Below are 22,291 nucleotides of genomic sequence, written 5' to 3'. Positions count from 1 at the left end.
GTCACACACACATTTTAGGAACAGCACTGGCAGCATGATCATTTGAAAGAAGGAAAGGAAGAGCACCAGAGGTGCGCAGAGCTTGGGTCAGCCTCAGTAGTTACTGGTGGAATCACCTAGACTTAGCACCTCTTTGATGTAGGAGTGTAGCTTGTTGTGATTGCTAGAACAAGGATGGCTTCGTGAAAATGCTGGCATCTGCACTGGGTCCTGAAGGAAGAGGAAGAGCTGATGGACATCGGAGGGGAGGCTTTGCAGGCTCACAACAAAGCCGAGCAAAGCCCAAGGAGCTGGAAGCACTCTGGTGGCTGAGGACAAGTATGTGTGTTTATCCTGCACATTCAAATCCCAGAATCTTGTTTTAAGATTTTATTTGTTTATTAGAGAGAGAGAAAACAGGAGCAGGGAGGAGAGGCAGAGGGACAAGCAGGCTCCCTGCTGAGCAGGGAGCCTGATGTGGGGCTCAGTTCCAGGACCCCAGGATCATGACCTGAACCAAAGATAGATGCTTAACTGACTGGGCCATCCAGGCACATCAAAATCACAATTTTTGATGTTGGGCTTGAAGAGTTTAAAGGTGAACATTGGGGCAGCTGGGTGGCTCGGTGGTTGAACATCTGCCTTTGGCTCATGTCATGATCTCGGGGTCCTGGGATCAATTTCTACATCGGGCTCCCTGCAGGGAGTCTGCTTTTCCCTCTGCCTATATCTCTGCCTCTTTCTCTTTCTCTCGCTCTGTGTCTCTTGTGAATAAATAAATAAAAATCTTAACCAATGTTCACCTTTATTTTATTTTATTTTTTTAAGGTAAAGCAAGTTTGGGAAAACACACTGATGCCACAGACTCCATCAGGTGGCTTTTTAGCACTCGGGGGTATCTGAGAATGGTTTCGTGCCCTGTGTGCTTGCTTTATTCTAGGCAGAGGTTTTGCATGTTCTATAATCACATGATCTTTCCCTGTTGGGAGCCCAATATCTCCCGTATTATTCCCAGGCAGTTGTGCCCTGAAACATACTCCCACTCCACTCCATCTCCTCTCTGGCAAACATCCCCGTGATAACCTACATCTTCAACCCTTTCAAAGACACATCTCCATGTGCTGCAGATTTGGGCAGCTCACCTGAGAAGGATTCATGAACCATCGCTTGCCAAGGCTATCATTGAGAAAGCTCCTTGAATACACAGAGGAAGCACCCCAAGAGAGAACCCTGTATGGAAATCTGGAGACCACCTATAGACCATGAAGAGGCAAATGAGCTCCTCCAGCCTCCGTGTGACACCACGCATCCTCACCGCAAGTCTGGGGCTGGCTTGCAGGACCCACGGAAGACTTATAAAAAAAACGTCTTTCAGGCCTTCATGAATGAGGATGACCAGTTAAAAATTAATGAGAAGATTACATAAAACCATCTGCTGCCTTTATTTCCCCCTGGGTGCATTAAAAATATGCAGCTGCTCGATGTGAAAAGTTGCATTGCCCTGCATGACTCACAGGCTGGTCCTGCACGTGGCAGGTGGAGAGGATGTGAGGTGGGAGGGGAAGTGAAGGGAGCATGCCCACCCAGGGAGCTCCACCTGGAGCTGAGTGTCTGGAGCACAACAGTCCAGACCTTTCCACCCCCTTGACCTGCTCTCTGAAGGAGGTGTTGTTCTGTGTATGTAGCTGATCCTGCTGTTGGGTTTGTGTCTGTGTGTGTTTTTCTTTTTAATCTGAAAATTGGTCTTTGAGTCCACAAAATGCAGCTGCAGCTGCCATAATTAAAATGAAATAACCTGCTCCGTTCAGTCCTCAGGGAGAAAAACCTTTAAAAAAAAAATCCATATTCTGAATGGACTCCGGAACGTGGCAACTGTCGTCTTCTCTCCCTACATACTTTGCAACAAGTTTCACGGCTTTGCTTTTCTCTGGAATTGGGGGAAAGAAGGGCATCCACGTTTACTGAGCTTTTATCCTGGCCCCATGTACTCTGCAGGGCTGTCCCAACTGTATAACTTGGTGTTTGAGTCCAGTCTGATGCTTCATTTCTTTTCCCGCTGTCAGGCGCCCTCCAATATCCTGTTAGATAGACCCCAGACCTCTCAACCTGGTCCGATTCTGTCTGGAAACGTGGGAGGCTTGGTATTATTAAAATGTTATTGAAACTGTTGGCACATGTAATTGGCTTAGATTAGAAACCAAAGTTCTTAGAGGGGTAACAAGGTGGAGTTGGCTGTGCTAATGATTACATGCTAATGAGGTGGTTTTCAGAGGATGGATGGGCTCTTCCTGAAGGTATTGCTTAAAAGTCACTCCTCAGGCTGGGTGGGAAAGTAAAATCCCACAGGAGCTGAAGCCTTGGGGGTTTGTTTGGATCTCAAAACAAGGTAACTAAGGGAGAAAGTGGTTAACAATGTGCTAGAAATTGAAGATACAGCAGTCAGTGACTTCAGGGAGGTCCTAGGCGGGTAGAAGCAAAGGACATGCTGACACATGATTCTAAGACATTAGTAATGAACACCAGGTCAGAGATACATACAACTTGCTAGAATTTTGGCATGTTTTTTCCTCCAAAAATCTATTTCTTCAATTGGGACGTTGTGAGGAGTAAAGCAATCTCAGTGCGAGAGAAATGCCCAGAATGTTGAACATGAAAAGAGGAGAAGAAATTATTGCATGTTCTATGTCTATGCCAGGCGTCTGCAACTTAGCCTAATCTCCCTTATCATCAGTCCCATTTCCCATTTAATGATGAGGAAATGTACGGAGCTCGGTGGTTTGTCCCAGGATGCAGAGATGGTAATGGGGTGCCGTGTGATCCAGACCCCCTCTACTTCTAAAGCCCCTGTTCTTCCCATCACACTAGGCTTCCTCTAAGAGAATGTGCATCCTTGATTGTCAGGTTATATAGCTCACCATGACTTGTAGTTAAAATGAGGAAGTCTTTTTTTTTTTCCCCCGTTGGGGGAAAAAAGAAAAAAAACCCAAGTCTTAATAGCAGGCATCTTTTTTTCTCTCTCTCACTCTTTTAAGATTTTATTTGAGATAGAGCATGAGCAAGGAGAGGGTCAGAGGGAGAAGCAAACTCCCCACTGAGCAGGGAGCCCCATAAAGGCTCCATCCCAGGATTCTGGGATCCTGACCTGAGCAGAAGGCACTTAACTGACTGAGCCACCCAAGCGCCCCTAATTGCAGGTGTCTTGATAGGAGTCATCCATGGTCTTCTCCAGGCTACAGATAGGACAACGGAGTTCAGGTGTATTGAGTCCTCTGGGCAATCCTCCCCAACATTGTAGGTGGCCCAGAGTATAGAAATGTGTGCTCCCTCATGGCCTGAGCAGATTCTTGGGTATCCAAGATACCTGGGTCTGCTGCTCCTGCTACCATGGTTTAGCTAAGAAGGGGAGGATGAAAGCAGTACTCCCTTCTAAGATCTCCTGCTACCTTTGGAATTCTCTGTAAGACACTGCAGTCTGGTGATTGGGGCCCAGCTCAAGGCATTGTCTTATCTCCTTGATTTGCAGTCACTTTGGGGAAAAGCACTTCATTCCACCCGGGCCTCTTAAAGGCATTCCAGAAAACAATCATATTCTGCCCACTGTAAGGTAGGCAGAAAAGTGCTCTGGAAACAGGAGGTAGTGGACCAAGAGTGTCAGGGGTTTGGGTGTCACACATTGGGTCACGGCGTGCTCTATGGCTCCCCTGGAAAGCAAAAAAACAGGGTTTAGATTTTGTCTCCACTGCTTCCTAGCCAGGGGATTAGAAGTAGGCAACATAAATTCCCTAAAGTCTCCTTTTCTTGTCTTCGAGTCCGGAAGGATAATGCTTGCCTCATGCTGTTGTTTAGAAGGTTCCGTGAGATCAAATACCAACCAACCCCTAACACTCTGCTCAACACTTGGCACGCAGTGAGGAGCTTGTACTATGCCAGCCTTGCAAAATTCATCTTCTTACAGCAGATCTCCTGTCATGTCACTTCTCTGTTCAAAAGCCCTGAGTGGCTCCTAATGACTCATTGAGTAACAGCCATCTTCTCTGTCTCAGTTTTCAGGGCCCTGTTTGTGGGAGCCCACATCGCCTGCCAGGTGTGTCATCCTCTGCTCCCACACAGCCCATGTTCTGGGAAGCTGTGCTACACACTTCTTACCTGCTTCCCCACCGTGCTTTTCCCCCTTGCACAGAGGATCTGGCCTGTCCCCAGGCCACCCCCACCTACCACTGCCTCTGAGGCAAGGCTGAGCTGAAATGGTATGTTGTCCAGTAAGCACTCTCTGATCTGTCAGCCGTGCTGGTGTCTTCGTTCCTCGGGCCTCTCGCTGGCTTTCATCTGTATCTCTCTGACAAACTGCGAGTCCTTACCTTTCCTTGCTAGGCCGTGAGCTTCCTGAGGGCAGGATTTGCTTCTGAGTCATCAGTGCATTCTGTATGACACCTAACCCTCATGACCTGAATGAATGAGTGAGCAAGTGAAGGAATGAATGAAGGCTACAATCCCTTTGTAGCCAGCTTTCCCCTCCATAAACTGCTAGTACATAAGTACCTCTTAAACCATCAGTCCACCCATGGGCATTTTCCTTTCACTCACTGTGGCACTTGTTGGAGGCCCTGGGAAAAAGAGAGAGAAATCAGGGCTACGAGTCGAAAGGGGAATCAACAGGAGAAAAGGAGTTGAGGTTTTCCCTCATGCCCTGGCAAAGAGGCAGATGGGAAAGGAGCTAAACTAGCTCAATGGGTTCTCTAAGAGGGGAGGAGCCCTAAGGACCAGGCCAGGGTCCAAAGCCCAAGCTTTGGGGGCAGAGTGGGATTTTATGACCTGGACCAAGGAGAGGGGGGTTTGAGAGAGATCTGAGTATTTTGCATACATCCAGGACCCCGGCAGGACCCTTGCTGACCAAACCAAGAACTCTGAGTCCTAAAAGCCACAGGTGCTGGAAGGGTGGGGAGAGGCCCCCACACAGGAGCAGGTGCCTGTTACCGTTGCTATAACAAAACAACCTCCTGCGGCTCTCTGAAACTTTGGTGGGGCAGCTTACAATGACCCAGGCATGATAAATAGAAATTAAGGGCACAATAGCCACTACTGCTCATCCAAGATGTTTAAAATGAGAGTCCAGGGCTATCTAGTGTCTTGCCTATTTCTTATTACAGGTCATGTAGTGTGATTTTTAAAGGCTTTTTTTTTTTTTTTTTTGGGCACTTGGTCAATCCTGTTTCTGCCCAGCAGGTTGTCCATCCTGCAATGTTCATGAGCCTGACCCCTAAGAGTGGGAAAGGGATTCTTGTTCTTGGGCCTGATAAATGTTCTTGCCTAACAGAGTTCCTCTTTGATAAGAATAACAATTTATGGGCAGCCCTGGTGGCGCAGTGGTTTAGTGATGCCTGCAGCCTGGGGTGTGATCCTGGAGACCCGGGATCCACTCCCATGTCGGGCTCCCTGCAAGGAGCCTGCTTCTCCCTCTGCCTGTGTCTCTGCCTCTCTCTCTCTCTCTCTCTCTGTGTCTCTCATGAATAAATAAATAAAATCTTTTAAAAAAAATAACAATTTACAGTAAAGAAACATGAAACTTAGATGAAGCCAGCAAGATGCCACACTTAAGAAAATTGTGTTTTTAATAGAGATGACCACTAATTCCTCACCTGATGATAGACAGGAATGTTTTCTTAGCTAGGCTCCTACATATATTTGGCAAATAGGTATTCAGGGAGTTTCTCAAAAATAATTTTTTTTCTAAATGTTTTATTTATTCATGAGAGAGAGGCAGAGACACAGGCAGAGGGAGCAGCAGGCTCTCTGAGGGGAGCCCAATGTAGGACTCGATCCCAGGACCCTGGAATCATGACCTGAGCCAAAGGCAGATGCTCAACCACTGAGTGATGCAGGTACCCCTCAAAAATAATTTTTACCTCAGGCACCTAAATGTATTCATCACACCGCCTTCTTTAGCCTGGTGCATCTTTTATAAAAAAAAGCATTTGGGGCTGTTTTCAGTGGATGGGATGGTTGGTACACTAGAAAGTAAACAGATCTTCGGTCTGTTAGAGCTGTGTTCAAATTTCATTTGGCCTCTTGGCGTGACCTGAGGCAGATGACTCAAAACCTCTGAGCTCCTCCTTACTTTTCTTCTGAGTATGGTAGGATTTCTTTTACTGGTATCATAAACCTTTATTGTGTACAAGTATCTCCTTAGGCATTGAGATCACAGATGAATCAAATTCATTATCCTAGAATTCTAGGGGCAGAAAGGACCGCACTGGTCACTAGGTTCAGAGTTTTCCTGTTTCACATGAGGAAACATAGGCCTAAAGAGAGGATGAGTTGCAGTGACAGATGCACCAGAGCCAGAACTCTTGTGTGTGAGGATCTTGGCCCAGGTGGCTCCCAATCCCCACACTATGGTGTATCACAGGGAAGATCCATTCTATAGGGCAGGACACTAAGGTTCAAGGAGCTTCGGTGATGCATTTATTTAGCTGGTGAATCAATGTTAGACCTGTGGAGGAGGGTAGAGCCTCATGCCCATGCTCTGTCCCCCACCCCCCACCCACCCCCGCATCACAGTGCCCAGTCAGTCCTTCACAGCACACTTGATTCACCTTTGCTCCAAGTCCTAACAGGGTACTAGGGTTGTAACGACGACTGATCTGCAGTCCTTGCCCTTGAGGAGTTTGGTCAGACAAGACCATTACTCCCACAGCTCAAGATGGATGAGCGAACAGGAAGGTATACCAGAGCTGCCAAGGAAAGCTACATAGAGGAGGTTCCTGTGGGATTCACAGGGTATTTGGGACACACACAACTCCCCACCCTCCCACCCCTGGCTGCTTCTCTTTGTTGCTGTGAGATCAGGAGCAAACCCCCCTCCCCACCATTGGCATGTGTTTGCAATGAATGCTGGGGAGAAATCTGTGGGAAAGGGTCCAGGGCATCTTGCTACGTCACTCAGTAGGGTCTGTGTTCTCTGCTTCTACAGAAAGGATCCTGCCCTGTCGTCCAGGATCCGATGGCCCTGGAGAGAGGGCTGCAGGGCCCAGGAACACTGCTGACTCTTCAGAACGTGCTGACATGGAGTCAGGTCAGTCCCCTCGTCTGCTCTGATTTTCTGTGTCATCAACTGCAAACTTGTGTCTTAATGAAAAATGCCATCTTGGAATCTGAAACCACGTGTGCTTTTTGGTTGAAGGCTTTTGCCACTAAGCAGCATGAGGAGTAAAAGGAGGTCAGGCCAGATTGGAGATTCCTTTTCGGGGAGCAGATCCAGTAAGAGTAGTGATGGGTGCTGGAAGCCAAGCCAGCAGCCAGTGCAGTGAGAGGGCAGGCAGGGCCTAGGCATCCAGCTGGGATGTAATGTGGGAGCTGGCAGCCAGGAAGCACCGCGCAGGTCCAGGACCACAGGGGCAGCAGTGGCCATCAGGATTATTCTAGGATCCAGGAGACCAGGGGTGGGTCCAGAGTTTGATGGTTACATGTTGAACTGAGTTGGAGTGGGGTCAGAGGCATAGTTGGAGTGTGGCAGGAGCAGGTGAGGGGGTGGCTGCCCAGACAGGTGGGCTGGACACCAGGTCCAACCAGCCAGAAGAGCCCTTGGAATGCCTTTCTTCATATTGCTGTGCAGAAGAACAATGACAAAAAGTATAAAACACCTGGGTTGCATCAGAGAAATAGAAGCATGTTTCAAGCTAGGGGAGGTGGAGTCATATAACGGAGGCTGGGTCATGGTGAAGAAGGCCGAAGAAGCAGAGGGGCCAGGACCCAGGGAGCAAGCCCGTTATTGAAAACCTACCATGAACCAAGCACTTTCTCATATCCTCCAAGTAATCTTGCAAGGTAGACATCTGAGTCTTACTAGGCTCAGTTATGCTCCAATATAAATTAACTCCAGAATCTCAGTGGCTCAACACAGCCAAAGTTTATTTCTTGTTCATGCTCCGTGTCCAACCAAGGGAGATAGAGGACTCTGCTCTACCTATTGACTCAAGCCAGGTTGATGAAAGCTCCGCTAGATTTTTAGGTATACCACGTGGAACATGTGGCACCTTGGTCTCTGCAGTAGAGGAAGAGAACCAGAGGTCTGAGCACTGGACCTTAAATGCTTTGGTCCAGAAGTCACACACAGCCCACGGGCCGAAACTAGTCACACATAGTCCTGCCCGACTTCTGGGGCTCTGGGAAATGTGGGGAAGATGAGGTTATTTGATGAGAGTAACTGTCTCCACCGTAGGAGATATTATTTCTGTGTAACAGGCACGAAAATTGAGGTGCAGAGAAATTAACTGTGTGGTCTGAGTTCTTCCAGCTAAAAAGTGCTGAAGTCTAGATCTTACATAACCTCTGATTAAATAATTTATTTAGCAGTTCAGCAAGGCATACTGAATACTCCCAATAAGATGAGCACCAAGCTAGGCTCTGGGGATGTACCAGGGAAGGTGGTTTCTGCTCAGAGAATAGGTGAGTTGGCTTCTGCTCTCAGCCTGAAGAGTGTAGAACTACAAACTGGGAGGAGCGCTCAGCCATACAGGCGCAGCTCTCTGAGGAGATCTGTTAAAATCATCAGCTCTTCATATAGAAGGACAGGTAAAATGGGGTCATGATTATTGAGACATTGTGCCAAGTACTGATTTATACATCTCATTTACTCAGGGAGCCCCATGAGGTAGATCTTACAATCCCATTTTTAAGATAAGCAAACTGAGGTCCACTCGGTGAGCTCAGAAAACTAAGCTAAAGGTGAACTGGTCGACCCTAACCGTGCTCACTTATAATGCACAAACGGCGGAATCAAAACTTGAACCTTGCCACCCTACTCCACTGATCCTCAGGAAGTCTGCTCTCCCCTTCCTCCTCTACACTCTCCATCCTGGCCTTTCTCCCCCTGGTTCCTCCAGATCCTGCTGGGTGTCCCATGTGAACACGGCTTCCAGCGACAACAGAGGGAGCCTCATGGAGGCCAGACCTGGGTCGCTCATCCCATGTGGGTGCCGCCCATAGAGCCGAGCCCACAGTTGAATTCGATGGGGGAGGGAAGAAATCGCAGAAATATAGGTAGTAGTGGGGTCTGACAAATTCTGTGGGGTCGAATCTGAGTGCCTGTGCCAGATCTGTCTAGAATGTTCTCCTTTTAATCCCTGGCCTCGTCTCCTCTCATCCCTCTCGTTGCACACTGTGTTATAGTTACACTGGCTCCATCACTGCTCTCCCCTCCCCAGCTCGCGTGACCGCCTCTTCTGTCCCCACACTAGTCCAAGCCATGGTCTCTTACTGGGACTATTGCAGTGGATTCCTCATGGGGCTGTCCTTCTACCCTTCTCTCCAGGGCTCTGGCACCAGGCAGATCAGATTGCTTCTCAAATCCTGCCATGTGCCCCTATCTTTAGCAGAGGAAAAGCAAAAGTTCCTCACAATGACCCACTAGGACCTAAATGAGCCAACCCTTCTCCTTTCTGACCCCATCTCTCCTGTGTACCCCTCGCTCACACCCATTGACCTCTTCACTTTTCCTTGAACCCAAAACACACACCCACCTCAAGGCATAAGGCATGCAGCATAGATGCCTTTTTTTCCAGTCTTGGGAAAAGTTCTTTAGGCAGAGGAACAGCAGTGAACAAACCTCCACATCATATCCGAGCAAGCAGGGCACGCTTAGGCTGAAAGCGGCTGAACACAAGTATGCTCACTGCTCAAGGAGTGGCAGGAGGCCGGTGGTGTGAGCGAGGTATGTGTAATAGTGGTGAGAGTGGGTGGCCTGCCCCCATCACCCCAGGCAAGGAGCCACCCTCCCAGTCCAGTTCCTCCTGTGCCCTGTTCCATTTGATCTTATCCATGTGACATTTCTCTAGCTGCTGCATTATCCATTACTCCGGAAGCTTGTCTAGGGTCTGTCTTCCCCCATTAGAACATAAGCTCCCTAAGGGCAGGGATTTACTTTGTGTGGTTCCCTGGAGGGCTCTTACTGCTGGAACAGGTGGTTGGTGAGCACATATTGAATGAGTGAATGAATAAACAAATAATTTCACAACAGATTCCACATCGATATTTGCTTACACGTTATTGTTTATCCCCTCCTGCCTCTATATATGCTATTCCGAACCCTGGAATGGCCCCACTGCCTTTCTCCATCAGCTGACTTCTCACTCTTTCTCACTCTCTCTGCCTGCCCAGGAGGGCGATGTCACTGTAACACATGGCACAGGTGCTGTCCATCCATCCCTGTGAGCCTGGGGGTCTCCAGGGCAAGCACAGCTCCTCGTCTCCGAGCCCCACAGTACCTTGGGCACAGCGAGAGTCCTGTGACTGTTGGCTTGAGCCAAGTGGACCAGAGCACCACGTGGAATCACAGTCCAGGGGCCACTGCTCTCCTCCCCTACATGTCACCTCACTCACAATCAGGAGGCAGGGAGCCCTGTTGCCAATTCAGTCTCCTCCTTCTTAACGCCTGCCTCAGAGATCAGGAAGATGAGGCAAATGGGACACTAATGAAATGCAGAGAGAAAACTAAATCGGGAGGTGTTGCAAACACTGAGGAGGAGGGAGATTGATTTAAAAAGATTTCTCCAGGGCAGGAGAGGGAGTGCTGTGCGGGAGTGTAGAGTCCTTGGAGTTAGGGTCCCGTGTCCCACCTCTGACACCTGCATGCAGGATGGCCTGCATGATCCCTTTACCTCTAGGGGCTTCACTTTTCTGACTTTAAATTAGGAGCCTTTTAATTGATTGACTCATTTGTTCATTCATGCCTTCCCACCACCTTGCCAAAAAAGATTTGAGTGGGTTAACAATCTTAACTTGATTAATTAATTAAGACCAAGAACATTTAATGTGAAATTAAGTAGAAAGTAAAGAGAAAAAAGAGGAAGAAGAAACAGATTTCCAGGGCTCCTCAGAGAGGGGGTTCTGAGAAAGTGATTACAGACCACTGTTCTGAGGGTTACACAGGGTTCTTACGACAAGCAGGTGGGGTGTGGTAGGTGCTGATGACCTTTAGGGATGGAAAAGTGGTAGTAAAGATGGTAGTAAAGGTAGTAAAGATGACCAGTGTGTCAGAGCATTTCACATCCTCTGTCTGATCCTTCAGTTATAGGCATTGTCTACTGTGTGTTAGGGACCCACAGGGTACTTTTTTCTCTCGTTGAGTGCTCACAGCACCCTGCAAAGTGGTCTTTTAAAGTCCATTTTGAGATGAGATGACTGAGTCTTAGAGACACTGATTGTCTATTCAGCAAATGGTGCTGGGAGGATGGCTATCCATATGCAAAAGCATGAAGTTGGACTTTCCCCACCCAGGGTTAAAAAAATTAACTCAAAATGCATTGTTGACCTAAATGCAAGAGCTAAAACTATAAACCCTTAGAAGAAAACATAGGTATAAATGTTTACAACCTCAGATAAGGCATGCAGTGGTTAGGCACACACAAAAATGAGGGAAACAATATATAAATTGGACATCATCGAAATTAAAATTTTTGGTGCTGCAGAGAACACTGCATGGGAAGTGAAGATGAGCCTGGAATGGGAGAAAGTATTTGCAGTCATAGATCTTACAAGGGATTTGTATGCAGAATATATAAAGAACTCTTAAACTCAGCGATAAAAAGACAAAGAGCCTAATTCAGAAATGGGCAAAGAGTTTGGATAGGCATTTCTCCAAAGAAAACAACAGAAATGGCCAATAAGCACAAAAAGAGATGTTCCACATTTTTAGTCATCAGGGAAATGCCAGTTAGAGACACTGAGTTATTTGGACCCTGCCTTCCTAACAGCAAAGCCTCCTGACCACACACCAGCCCCGAGCTTGGGGAAGAGGTCACTGCTGAGTGAGAGACCTGGCCTGCACTAGGGTATTCACAGGAATGGGGAGGAAAGGGAGGGACAGAGGCAGATGAGACAGATGGATCCAGCCAGGGACAGACTGCCTGTGGGCTCTTTTCTTGGTGATGGGCAGAAATTGCCATCTGAGAATGCTTCCCAGTCGCGCGCCCTGGCCCTCTTCACAGTCTGCCCTAAAGCAGTAGTTCTCAAACTCTGGTTTCAGGACCCTATCTGACTCTTCCAAATTATTGAAGACCCCAAACAGTTTTTGTTTATGTGGATTATGTCTGTCAAAATTTGTCACGCTAGTAATTAGCACTGAAAAAATGTTAAAATAATTATTTATGGCTTATTTAAAGTAATAATAAGCCCTTACTTTAACATAAATAACACATTTTTATGAAAATGACTTTTCTACAACAAACAAAAATGTATAGAACAGCATTGTTTTATGTTTTGTCAAATCTCTTTAATCTTTGGCCTAATAGAAGATATATCTGTCTCTGCATTCAATCTGGAAAATTCCACTCTATACCGAAAAGAGAAAAAAGATGTAAAGGGCAATATTTTAAGTAGTCTTGACCTCACCAACTTCCCCGAAAGGGTCTCAGGGACCTACAGGGACCCCTGGGCTGCACTGTGAAAGCCAGGCACAAGAGGTAAGATCCTTGCCAGAGTCCAACAGGGAGTGCGCAGAAGAGGTCGTCTGTCTGCCTAGTAAGGAGGGGAAGAGAAGTGAGGACAGTCTGAGAGGTGAGGCGGCAAGAATCCACCTGGACTGAAGCCTGGCTGCCCAGGGGAGGCCTCAGGCCTTTTGCACATGATATTCTCTTAGCCCAGAATGCCTTTTCCATATTGGTCTATTGGCAAAATCCTCCTTGTGCTTTAGGGTTAACTTTGGATGCACCTGCCTCTGGAAAGCCTTTCTTACCATCCCTAACATCCTCTAGGCTGGGCTAAGCCCTCTTGCATACCTAGCACCCTGATGGGTGTTACTAGGGTGAGCATTGCAGCAGGGGAGTGGCTGGGAGGTTGAGGCCTACTGGTGGAAGCCTTGGGGTCCCAGGCAGAGGAGCTGGGGCCTTTTGTTATTCCTGTTTCAGAAGGGAAAAGCCAGTGGCAATTTTTTTTCACAAGCATCTGCTTGATGGTGTACGAATTTATATGTACAAAGAACAGCAGCCACCAAAGGGCAAATCAAAGTCCTCTACTAATTCTAATTCACTGGCAAATAAAGTAACGCCAGCAATCTAGAGTTAAATGGGGAATGAGGAAGAAGAAAGAACAGCTTACTAACAGCTTACTGAGCCCTTACTCTGTGCCAGGCATGCATCATGTTTATGGAATCATCATTGCAGTTAGGGGCATTTCCCCCATTTTATAGGTGGACAAACTGAGGCACCCTCTGCCCTCCCCTACTCAAGGATCCTTTGCTAGTAAGTGAGAACTGGGATTCAGACCCAAGTCAGTGTGCTTCTAAAGCTAGTGATTACTTTTGCCAGCACGCCGCATGGGCTTGGCACCATTCTGTGACCTCGAGTGTTTACTACTGCCAACCTGCTTTTTAAAAATGTGTTTCTATCATGGCTTTCCAAATACACTTTTTAGCCCTCAGAAAGTCGAACAAGATCACCAGTTATGCATTTTTGTTTCCCCTGTGGCAGCTTCCCTGTACACAGCAGGCAGTCCATACTCTCTGCTCTTGTATTGCTTACTTTTCATAAAAGACACGGCCACAGTGGAGGTATTGACTCAGTGGAGATACTAATGAGTTAGAGTGGTCAGGACCTGCCAGAACTGGCCATCCTGGTTGGTGGTGGGAACCTGGGAAATCAAAGGGCTCGGAAAAGATATATTATTCTTCTCCGGAGCAGGTTGGAGAAGTACATGGCACACCCTAGTTCTTAAATGAGTACTCAGTGTGGCAAACCAGGCTGATGAGGTTGAGTGTGGGGTTACATATGGTGCCAATTATGTCAGATAAGCAAGGATACATGAGCATGTATTGAACTCTTTTGTGGGGCGGGATCTACGCTAGGCACATTGCATGTTTTTATCCTCATTATGAAAACCTTTGTGTTTGAGGCTCTATGAGATAGGAGTATCCCCACTTTCCAGTGCCCAACCTGAGTCGCATAGAAGCATCCTACTCATTGACACATATGTCCTAGCATGTGGAGGAGAGGGGGTTGGGACCTGGTCTGTTTGGGAGCACCACACTGCCCTCCACATGCAGAGGGAATGCTGAGTCTGGTTCCTGCAGGGTGATTGGTGAGGGTCAGCAGTGCCAGGCGATGCCGCAGCAGCTGGTGTCAGGCTTGTGCTCCCCGGACCGTCTGTCCTCCAAGGTTCCTTTTCTCTCCTTGAGTTTGCACCTTCGACTTGTACTCAGAGAACCTGGAATGCCCACCCGTCTCCCATGCCACCATCATCTTTCAGCACCAAGCATCTACTTTGTCATAGATGTCCTAGTCCACTTGAACCCATGGGTGGTCCCAGGGAGGAAGAGGTAGGAGGAGCAGGTGACTTAAGATGAAATCCAAGAGGTGTCACAGATCGTCCTTGAAACCTAAGAGTTCCCTATTTGTTCAAAAAAGGAATCCCTATAGGCAACCACTTCTGGTCTCAGCCTTTGATGCTCCTTTGGGAAGCCAGGGGTGAAATTCTCTCCTTCCCTGAGGCCTGCCGGGGTTGGGGTTGGCAGAGTGACACAGTCATGCTCCAGGTGTCACTGTCCTTCTGAAACCCCTTTAATATCCTTTTTACCTGTCCCCATCCTCGAGTGGGGCTGCCACATGGTCCTGGGTGTGCAGAATGATCACAGAGCCATTTACACGCCGAATGCCTGGTTTATTTCCAAATAGGAAGGTCAGTGTGATTATCCTTGGTGGATTCAGTGACCAAATCCTCCTGATGGTAGGGCTCACTTCCTTTTGCTGATTGCATCTTCAGCTGTACATCTCAGTGGCCAGTGAAGCCAAAGCGGCAGATCATGGCCTGAAGGCCCATCTCTGAGGCTGCGGACCCCTGTCACTGCATTGCCTTGACTTACCTGCTATGAAGTGGATGTCTTCAGACCTCTTATACCCCCACTGCTTTTGTGAAAGTTCCCTTGGTGGAAGAGAACAGTGAGTCAACATCTATAAGCACAGAATCCTTCCCCTCTTTGGATTCTAACTATGGTAGAAAAGCCGAGTGTGCAGAAAACACTCCAAGGGTAAGAACAGACATTCGTTGTGTACCTATTATATGTCAGCCACTGAGCTGGGCATTTCACGGTCCATTTCCCCCTCACAACTACTGGTGAGGTAAGCATTGTTATTTCTGATTCACAGATGGGGCCACGGAGCCTCAGAGAGGGTCAGTGACTTTAAGTCACAAAGCTGCGAGGTGGGGGAGTCCGGAGCTGAATCAAGGTCATCTGCTGCAAAACCCAACTTCTCCCCACTACGTTGAAACAGGAACAGCAGCAGCAAGAACTACCATTTATGGCATGCTCGCTACACTCCTGGCTTATATTAGCTCATTTAATCCTTGTGACAACCCAGTGATGTTAGTACCATTATCATCCCCATTTTATACATGAGAGAAACCTATGGACAGAGAAGTGCTTTCAGAATGAAAAATTTTTGAAGGGTATTTGGGAAGTAAGCCCCAGCCATCTTTCACTGTTCGCTGGTCTGCTGTACATAGCTCTTGTCTAAAATAAGCACAGGCCTTGTTCCTAGAAGGTACTTAATATTTGGTTATTGATAAGTAACTTCACGGGGTCCTTACCTCCCCCACTGGAATGGCTGTTCTGGTTACTGTTGACAGCCTCTGCTGGCCACGGAGCTGCTCCTTGCCACGGGAGGCTTCTGATAGGTCAGAGAATCCTCGTGCTGAATCTCAGATATTGAGTCCAGAGAGTAGACTCTGGAGTCAGAGAAGTGGAGACCAAGCATGGCCTACCAGCTGTGCACTCTGGGCAAGTTACTTAATTCCTCTCTGCCTCAGTTTCCTAATACGTATTTGGGTATGATAATAGCCCATACCTCAGTGGTACTCGCAAGGATAAAAATCATGTAGAATGCTAATAGTCCAGGGTGGCACAAAAAAATAGGTGCCCAATGGCCACGATCTGTCATATTATGGAAGATTAGTTTATAGAGTTGGACTTACAAAGTGATCTAGTTCCACTCTTTCACTTGCAAATGAGGAAACTGAGGCCCAGAGATAGGCAGTGATTAACCCAAGTCACACAGCATTTTACTTTTCTGATTCCAACATCACAGTTTATTCCAAAACTGTAAGCCAGATTAAAAATAGCAGTCTGGAGGCGCCCATACATGATGATGCCTTCCCATTTCGAGAAGTTTTAGTTGGTTATCTTTCAGTCTGCTTTATCTTTTTCGAAAGTCTGTTCTTTGTTTATACTTTCACTACTTTGACATATTTCTCTAAATATTGTACACATTTCATTTTCTGAATCTGATCATTTTACTACCTGTAGCATTCCTAGGTCTGATTGATATGTTCATTGTTTCTGCTCTTGTTCTTGGTGTCTTGTTTCCTCATGTGCTCTGTGATTTCTTAAATTGTAGATTTATGATTGCTAAAATTTTGTGGCATTCCTTTGAGGCCTGAGTTGAAAATTTATTGCTCCAGAAAGAGTTTGCATTTGCTGCTGCCCGGTACCTGGAGGAACCACCACCTTGAGGTCACTTTGACACTCAGCTTGGATTGTTTTTTTTTTTTTTTCTTCCTTGCTGACCACAAAGTAATACATAGTCAAGTTCCAGACCCCTATGAGGGCCATTTTGTAATTGGAATTCCTCAGCCATTTAAAATTTTTCCTTCTTGTCTGCCCAGACCTAGGGTCAAGTTTCCGTACTGCTTCCTTCTGCAGGGTGGGATTTTGTGTTTTTCTGATTCACCCCTTCACCAAAGTGTGTCTCCTTTCTGAGTCTTAGCTGTGAGAGTCTCAGTTTCCCTTCCATCTTCTGAAGGACAAAGGACTGTGATTTTGCGTCTTACCTTGGCTCTTTAAAACCAAAAGCCCCAGATCACTAAGGAACGACAGATATCCCCAGGCCCATCATCCACTCAGTGTTTGGGACCCCTGAATTCATGCTGTCTCATGGTTGTTTTGACCTCTGAGGATTTCCTTCTCTTTCATGATGGCTCAACCCTATATTTAAAAATAAATTTGTTTGTTTAACCTGGCATTTTCCTGTATACTGCATTAGGGTGAATAGTCAGTCATACTGTTGGAAATAGAAGTGTAGAGCGGCCACCCTTGGCCTGCATTGGTGTAAACATGAGACTTCATCAGTTAGGGTTTCCCTGATTGTTACTTGTTGACAGTTTATCATATATTTTTTTTTTTTCCTTCAGAGTCCACAAAGTGTGCCCAGAGAGCCAGGGGAGGTTTGCATACCATAGGCCATGTCCATCATCATCTCTCTGAGATCTCAGTCCCCCGGGGGCCTTAATCCAGAACATACTATAGATGTTGCCAAATGAAAACTCTGGTTTCATGAAAAATGCCCAAAAGGTACCACATTCTGAAGGTGTGGGTGCATGCTGTTGCTTGATTCAGTCATCCCTGATGTGGTCTTTGCTAAAGCAAATAATACCCAGTGCAGCAGAGGTAGCACAAGCAATTTTAAGTTCATTTGCCCAGGAGTTCATTCATTCCACAAACATTCACTGAGCATCTACTACATGCTGTGCTCATGTTAGGCTCTGGGATACAGAGATGGACAAGCCACAGTTCTTCCTCGTGTATATAAAGATATTTACATGAACAGTAACCATAGAGTCTGACCGTGGCTTTGGCAGCTAGAAACGAGGTGGAAAGTAGCTTAACCCAAACTCAGATGGGGATGTCTAGGCAGGCTGCCCATAGGAAGTGGCAAGCGAATCTAAAGTATGAGGAACAGATGGCAAATCTAGAATTAATAAGGCCATGCCCCTCAAAAGAAAACGTGAACGCTCCCCTTGAGAAGAAATGATCCAGCTAATTTTCCTTCCCTGGTCTTGGTCTATGGGTAAGCCTTGCCCTCTCAACACTCTGGGAACCACAGGTATGATTTCTACATTCTCACCCCATCATTCACAAATGGGTAAAATTGAATCTGGGAGGGTTGAGAGTGAAAAGATATCTTAATTATTACAAGGGTTTGTGATCCTCCGATGGGCCAGTGTATATGAACAGATATATGGTATATCTGCAATATTAACATTTCATAGGGAAGAGAAGGGAGTTGGAAAAACAAGTGTCTCTAAAGCCTTCTTGGTGACAGGGGGAAAAAGAAAGAAAGAAAGGCTGAACCACTAATGTAACTATAAACGCAGTAGTGTTACAGCCAGATATGCTTACATTCAAAGCTGCCTCTCTCACTGAACGACCCGTATAACCTCGGACAAGATAGATTTCCCTGAGCCTCTGTTTCCTGACCTGTAAAATGGCACAATAACCCCTCACAAGGTTGTTCTGAGGTTTAAATGAAATGATATGTGTCCATCTCCTGGTGCTTAGCAGGTACTCAGTGAATGCTATTAGGAGTGGGTTCCCTGCCCCCATCCACCCCAACACACACATGTTCAGGAGAGGGCCCAGACGGGATGGGATCTGTTGAAGGAGTGGTTCCCAGACAGTCACTGCTGTAGGCCATGAGCAGCCTTGTAGGCAAATTCCCTTCTCTGAGACCCTGTGAATGTTCCAGAAGCTCTTGGAATTATCTGAGAGAGGGATGGGGTGATCCATTTGAGTTATCAAAGACAACATTTTCTGGTGCTTCATCAGAGACCCAATTAATATTCAACCTGTTTAGAGCAATTAACGTGAGGAAAGCTGAGACATTCAGGTAGGGTTAAAGCTTATTAGTTGATTGTCTTTTAAGGGGATAGTTTGGAGTTTTCCCATGGGCTGAGTTAATTTGGGCACCTCAGCCTAGTCTCCTGGTGTCTCAGGCCTCTGTACCTCCATTTAGGGAAGAAGTTATGGATTCAGGACCATCCAGAGCTGGGGCGGGGCAGGGCCGGGGGGGGGGGGCGGTGTGCATGGAAAAGAGTACCATGAGGGTGGGAGGAATAGCAAGGACAGTGGGGAAGGGAGGGTTGGATGGACCTTCATTGCCCTGCAGCTCCATGCTTCTCTCTGTCACTATACTCACTGGTGCCCAAGATGGGCTGCATAGACGAGCATTCCCTGAGTAACACCTGGCACGTAACAGGCCCTCTGCACACGTGTGTTGGATGATTCACATTCTCCCAACCCCATGATTATAACTATCATCATTATTTAATCATGTGTTAAGTGTTTTTACTGTATTATCTCACTTGACCCTCACAGCAACTCAACCATTATGATCCTTCATCATAATTGTCCCCGTTTTATAGATACAGAAGCTGAGGCTATGAGAAGTTAGGGTGTTTTCCCAGATGACTAAAGTGCAGAACTGGGGGAAGGCCTGGCTCCTAACCCTGGCCTTGTATCTGCTGCCCTTTCTGGGTTTCCCTGAGGGCAAGGCTGGATGCAGGATCAGTTCTGAGCCCTGGTGCCTGGTACAAGGGAGGGAGGGAAGAGCCCTCCAGCCCAGGAATGGACTATCTCTCTACAACCCCTCTGCTCACTGCTGATGCCTCAATGCCCATCTGGGTCTGTCCAGGGCAGGCAGACTAGTGAGACCACCCCCTCTGTGTCACTGACACATAGCTGGTGGCACCCAGGCCTGGGAACTCGGGAGCACTGCCATGCTCCACAGAACTAGGCAGAGGGGCCTTCTTCCTGATACCAGTTCAGTTTCCCTGCAAGGCCTATCTTCTGTAGCGGGTTCATTATCTCTGCTCAGAACCTATCAGGACTGGACTCAGAAAATCCAAACGTGGCCTAGAGAAATGCCCACAGCTCCCTCATCGTCTGCAACATCAGACTGCCCACCTTACCCTCCTCCCACCACCAGGGGAATCATGCACACACAAGAGAGACAGGGAGTCGGGAGGCACTGGAGACAGACTAGGTTATAGGATAATAAAATGATTCTCCCTTTGTAAAGCACATTGTGTGGCCAGTATTTTCTTGCACGTTCTCTTGTTGGTCTTCGCAACAGCCCATTGTGGAGGGGACAGGGTGTGGAGGGGTTATTGCCATCTCAGCCAATGAGGTGAGGCTATGCTCCAGGAGGAAGTGCAGGGCTGGAAGGGCCTTTGATGTGTTTACACTCAGCTCCTCCCAGCCCAGGCCAGAGGAGGAAGGGAATGTTCTACAGCTCACACAGAAGGCAAGGGGTAGAGGCAGGACTTGAACCCAGAACCCACTGACTGCAGAGGCTGTATTCTTCCCCTCTATAGGCACATCTCAGAGAGGGGAGACTCTGGGCAGCTACTGGGCCCAGAGGAGGGGTAAAATCTGGGTAGCCTCGAGGAGGACAACATCCAGATTTGGAGGACCAGCCATTATGCTTTATTGCATTTGCGTCTTGCCCTGGTGGCTGTGGAGTGGGCTCTGATCTAGCCATGCCCAATAAAGAAGGAAGAGGCTCGGAAGAAAAGCAATAAAATCCAGGAGCTGGGAGGCTCCTTCAGAGATGTTGAGGTGGGAGCTCAGGGTGGCCCCATGATAGCATCCCTAAACCAGAGGTCTGCTTGTGACCCTCTCCACTTACTGATTTTCTGTCTTACCCTTGCCCTCCAGAGGAAGCCCAGACTTCTCTCATTGTAGCCTAAAAGGCCCTGTATTACTCTTTTTCTCAGAAAAGTTTATCCTAACAGTAAAAGAGCTGAGTTCTAATCCTGACTCTCCTCCTTGCAAATGGTATCCCCTAGAGCAACTTTCTGTTTTTCTTTTTTTTTTATTGGAGTTCAATTTGCCAACATATAGCATAACACCCAGTGTTCATCCTGCCAAGTTCTCCCCTCAGTGTTCATCACCCAGTCACCCCAACCCCCCACCCACTTCCCCATCCACTACCCCTTGTTCATTTCCGAGTTAGGTATCTCTCATGTTTTGTCATCCTCACTGATATTTTCACTCATTTTCTCTCCTTTCCCTTTATTCCCTTTCACTAATTTTTATATTCCCCAAATGAATGAGACCATATAATGTTTGTCCTTTTCCGATTGACTTATTTCACTCAGCGTAATACCCTCCAGGTCCTTCCATGTCGAAGCAAATAGTGGTTACTTTCTGTTTCTCTTTCTTTTTTTTTTTAAATATTTTTATTTATTTATGATAGTCACAGAGAGAGAGAGAGAGAGAGGCAGAGACACAGGCAGAGGGAGAAGCAGGCTCCATGCCAGGAGCCTGACGTGGGATTCGATCCCAGGTCTCCAGGATCGCGCCCCGGGCCAAAGGCAGGCGCCAAACTGCTGCGCCACCCAGGGATCCCTCCATTCATCTTTCAATAGCTCCGAGGCTCCTTCCACAGTTTGGCTATTGTGGCCATTGCTGCTATAAACATCGAGGTGCAGGTGTCCTGGGGTGCAGTGTTTCACTGCATCTGAATCTTTGGGGTAAATCTCCAGCAGTGCAATTGCTGGGTCGTAGGGCAGATGTATTTTTAACTCTTTGAGGAACCTCCACACAGTTTTCCAGAGTGGCTGCACCAGTTCACATTCCCACCAACAGTGTAAGAGGGTTCCCCTTCCTCCACATCCTCTCCAACATTTGTGGTTTCCTGCTTTGTTAATGTTCCCCATTTTCACTGGTGTGAGGTGGGATCTCATTGTGGTTTTGATTTGTATTTCCCTGATGGCAAGTGATGCAGAGCATTTTCTCATGTGCGTGTTGGCCATGTCTATGTCTTCCTCTGTGAGATTTCTGTTCATGCCTTTTGCCCATTTCATGACTGGATTGTTTCTTTGCTGTTGAGTTTAATAGAGCAACTTTCTTAACCACCCTATACCTCTGTAACTTTGTGTGCAAAACTGACATACTGATAATGTTGTTATTAGGATCAGGCAAGATGATACACAGAAAGCTCTCCCAAGCCCACCTGACTAGGCCCTTGCCTGGCTCTGGCCTCTCTCCCACAGCAGGCTTCTCTGCCCACATTGCAGTTATCTGGGCACGTGGGAGCACTTCTGGGTGTTTCCCCTGAGACCTCTTGAAGGCAGGGTGCCTGAGTGCCAGGCCACCCCCAGTGGGTGTGTGTAGCATGAATCTGTCACTGTCCCATGCTCTGCCCAGGACTAAGAAATTCATAAATGGTGCTTGCGGGGATTTAGACAAAAAAGGTTAAAGCTGCTTGGGTAGAGGGGTAGGAGGCTTACTGAAGCCAGGGCTGCACCCGTCTCCCCTGCACCTGGCAGCAACAGACAGTATCAGAGCCTCATTGTCCACCCACTGGCACCACAACCCCATAGCTTTAACCTCAAGAAAGGAGAAAGCTCCCCGTATTTTCTGTTGTCTTCCAATAGAAGATACTCTCTTTCCAGTGCTATTCAGGCAGCCACTTGGCTGCACCTCTGGCTTCTTCTCAAGGACCTTCAGGAGATGCTAGATTTTATTCTGTCTGCCTTCAGCACT

General features: G+C 47.4%; 1 protein-coding gene across 4 annotated transcripts in view; it reads left to right on the top strand.

Annotated features, from left to right (window-relative positions):
- Nucleotides 1-22,291, top strand: part of TENM4 (teneurin transmembrane protein 4) — a 2,712,352-nt gene that overhangs the window by 2,204,247 nt on the left and 485,814 nt on the right. For all 4 annotated transcript variants that reach the window (XM_077867222.1, XM_077867224.1, XM_077867225.1 and 1 more), the window contains one exon: nucleotides 6,950-7,051. In XM_077867222.1, the coding sequence (XP_077723348.1) occupies nucleotides 7,042-7,051 (10 nt within the window). In that variant the 5' untranslated portion in view covers nucleotides 6,950-7,041. The remainder of the gene's footprint in view (nucleotides 1-6,949; nucleotides 7,052-22,291) is intronic.

The sequence above is a fragment of the Canis aureus genome, chromosome 23 (genome assembly GCF_053574225.1).
Source record: "Canis aureus isolate CA01 chromosome 23, VMU_Caureus_v.1.0, whole genome shotgun sequence".
NCBI lineage: Eukaryota > Metazoa > Chordata > Mammalia > Carnivora > Canidae > Canis > Canis aureus.
Note: the sequence above shows the minus strand (reverse complement) of the source record. Positions and strands in the feature narration are given on the sequence as shown.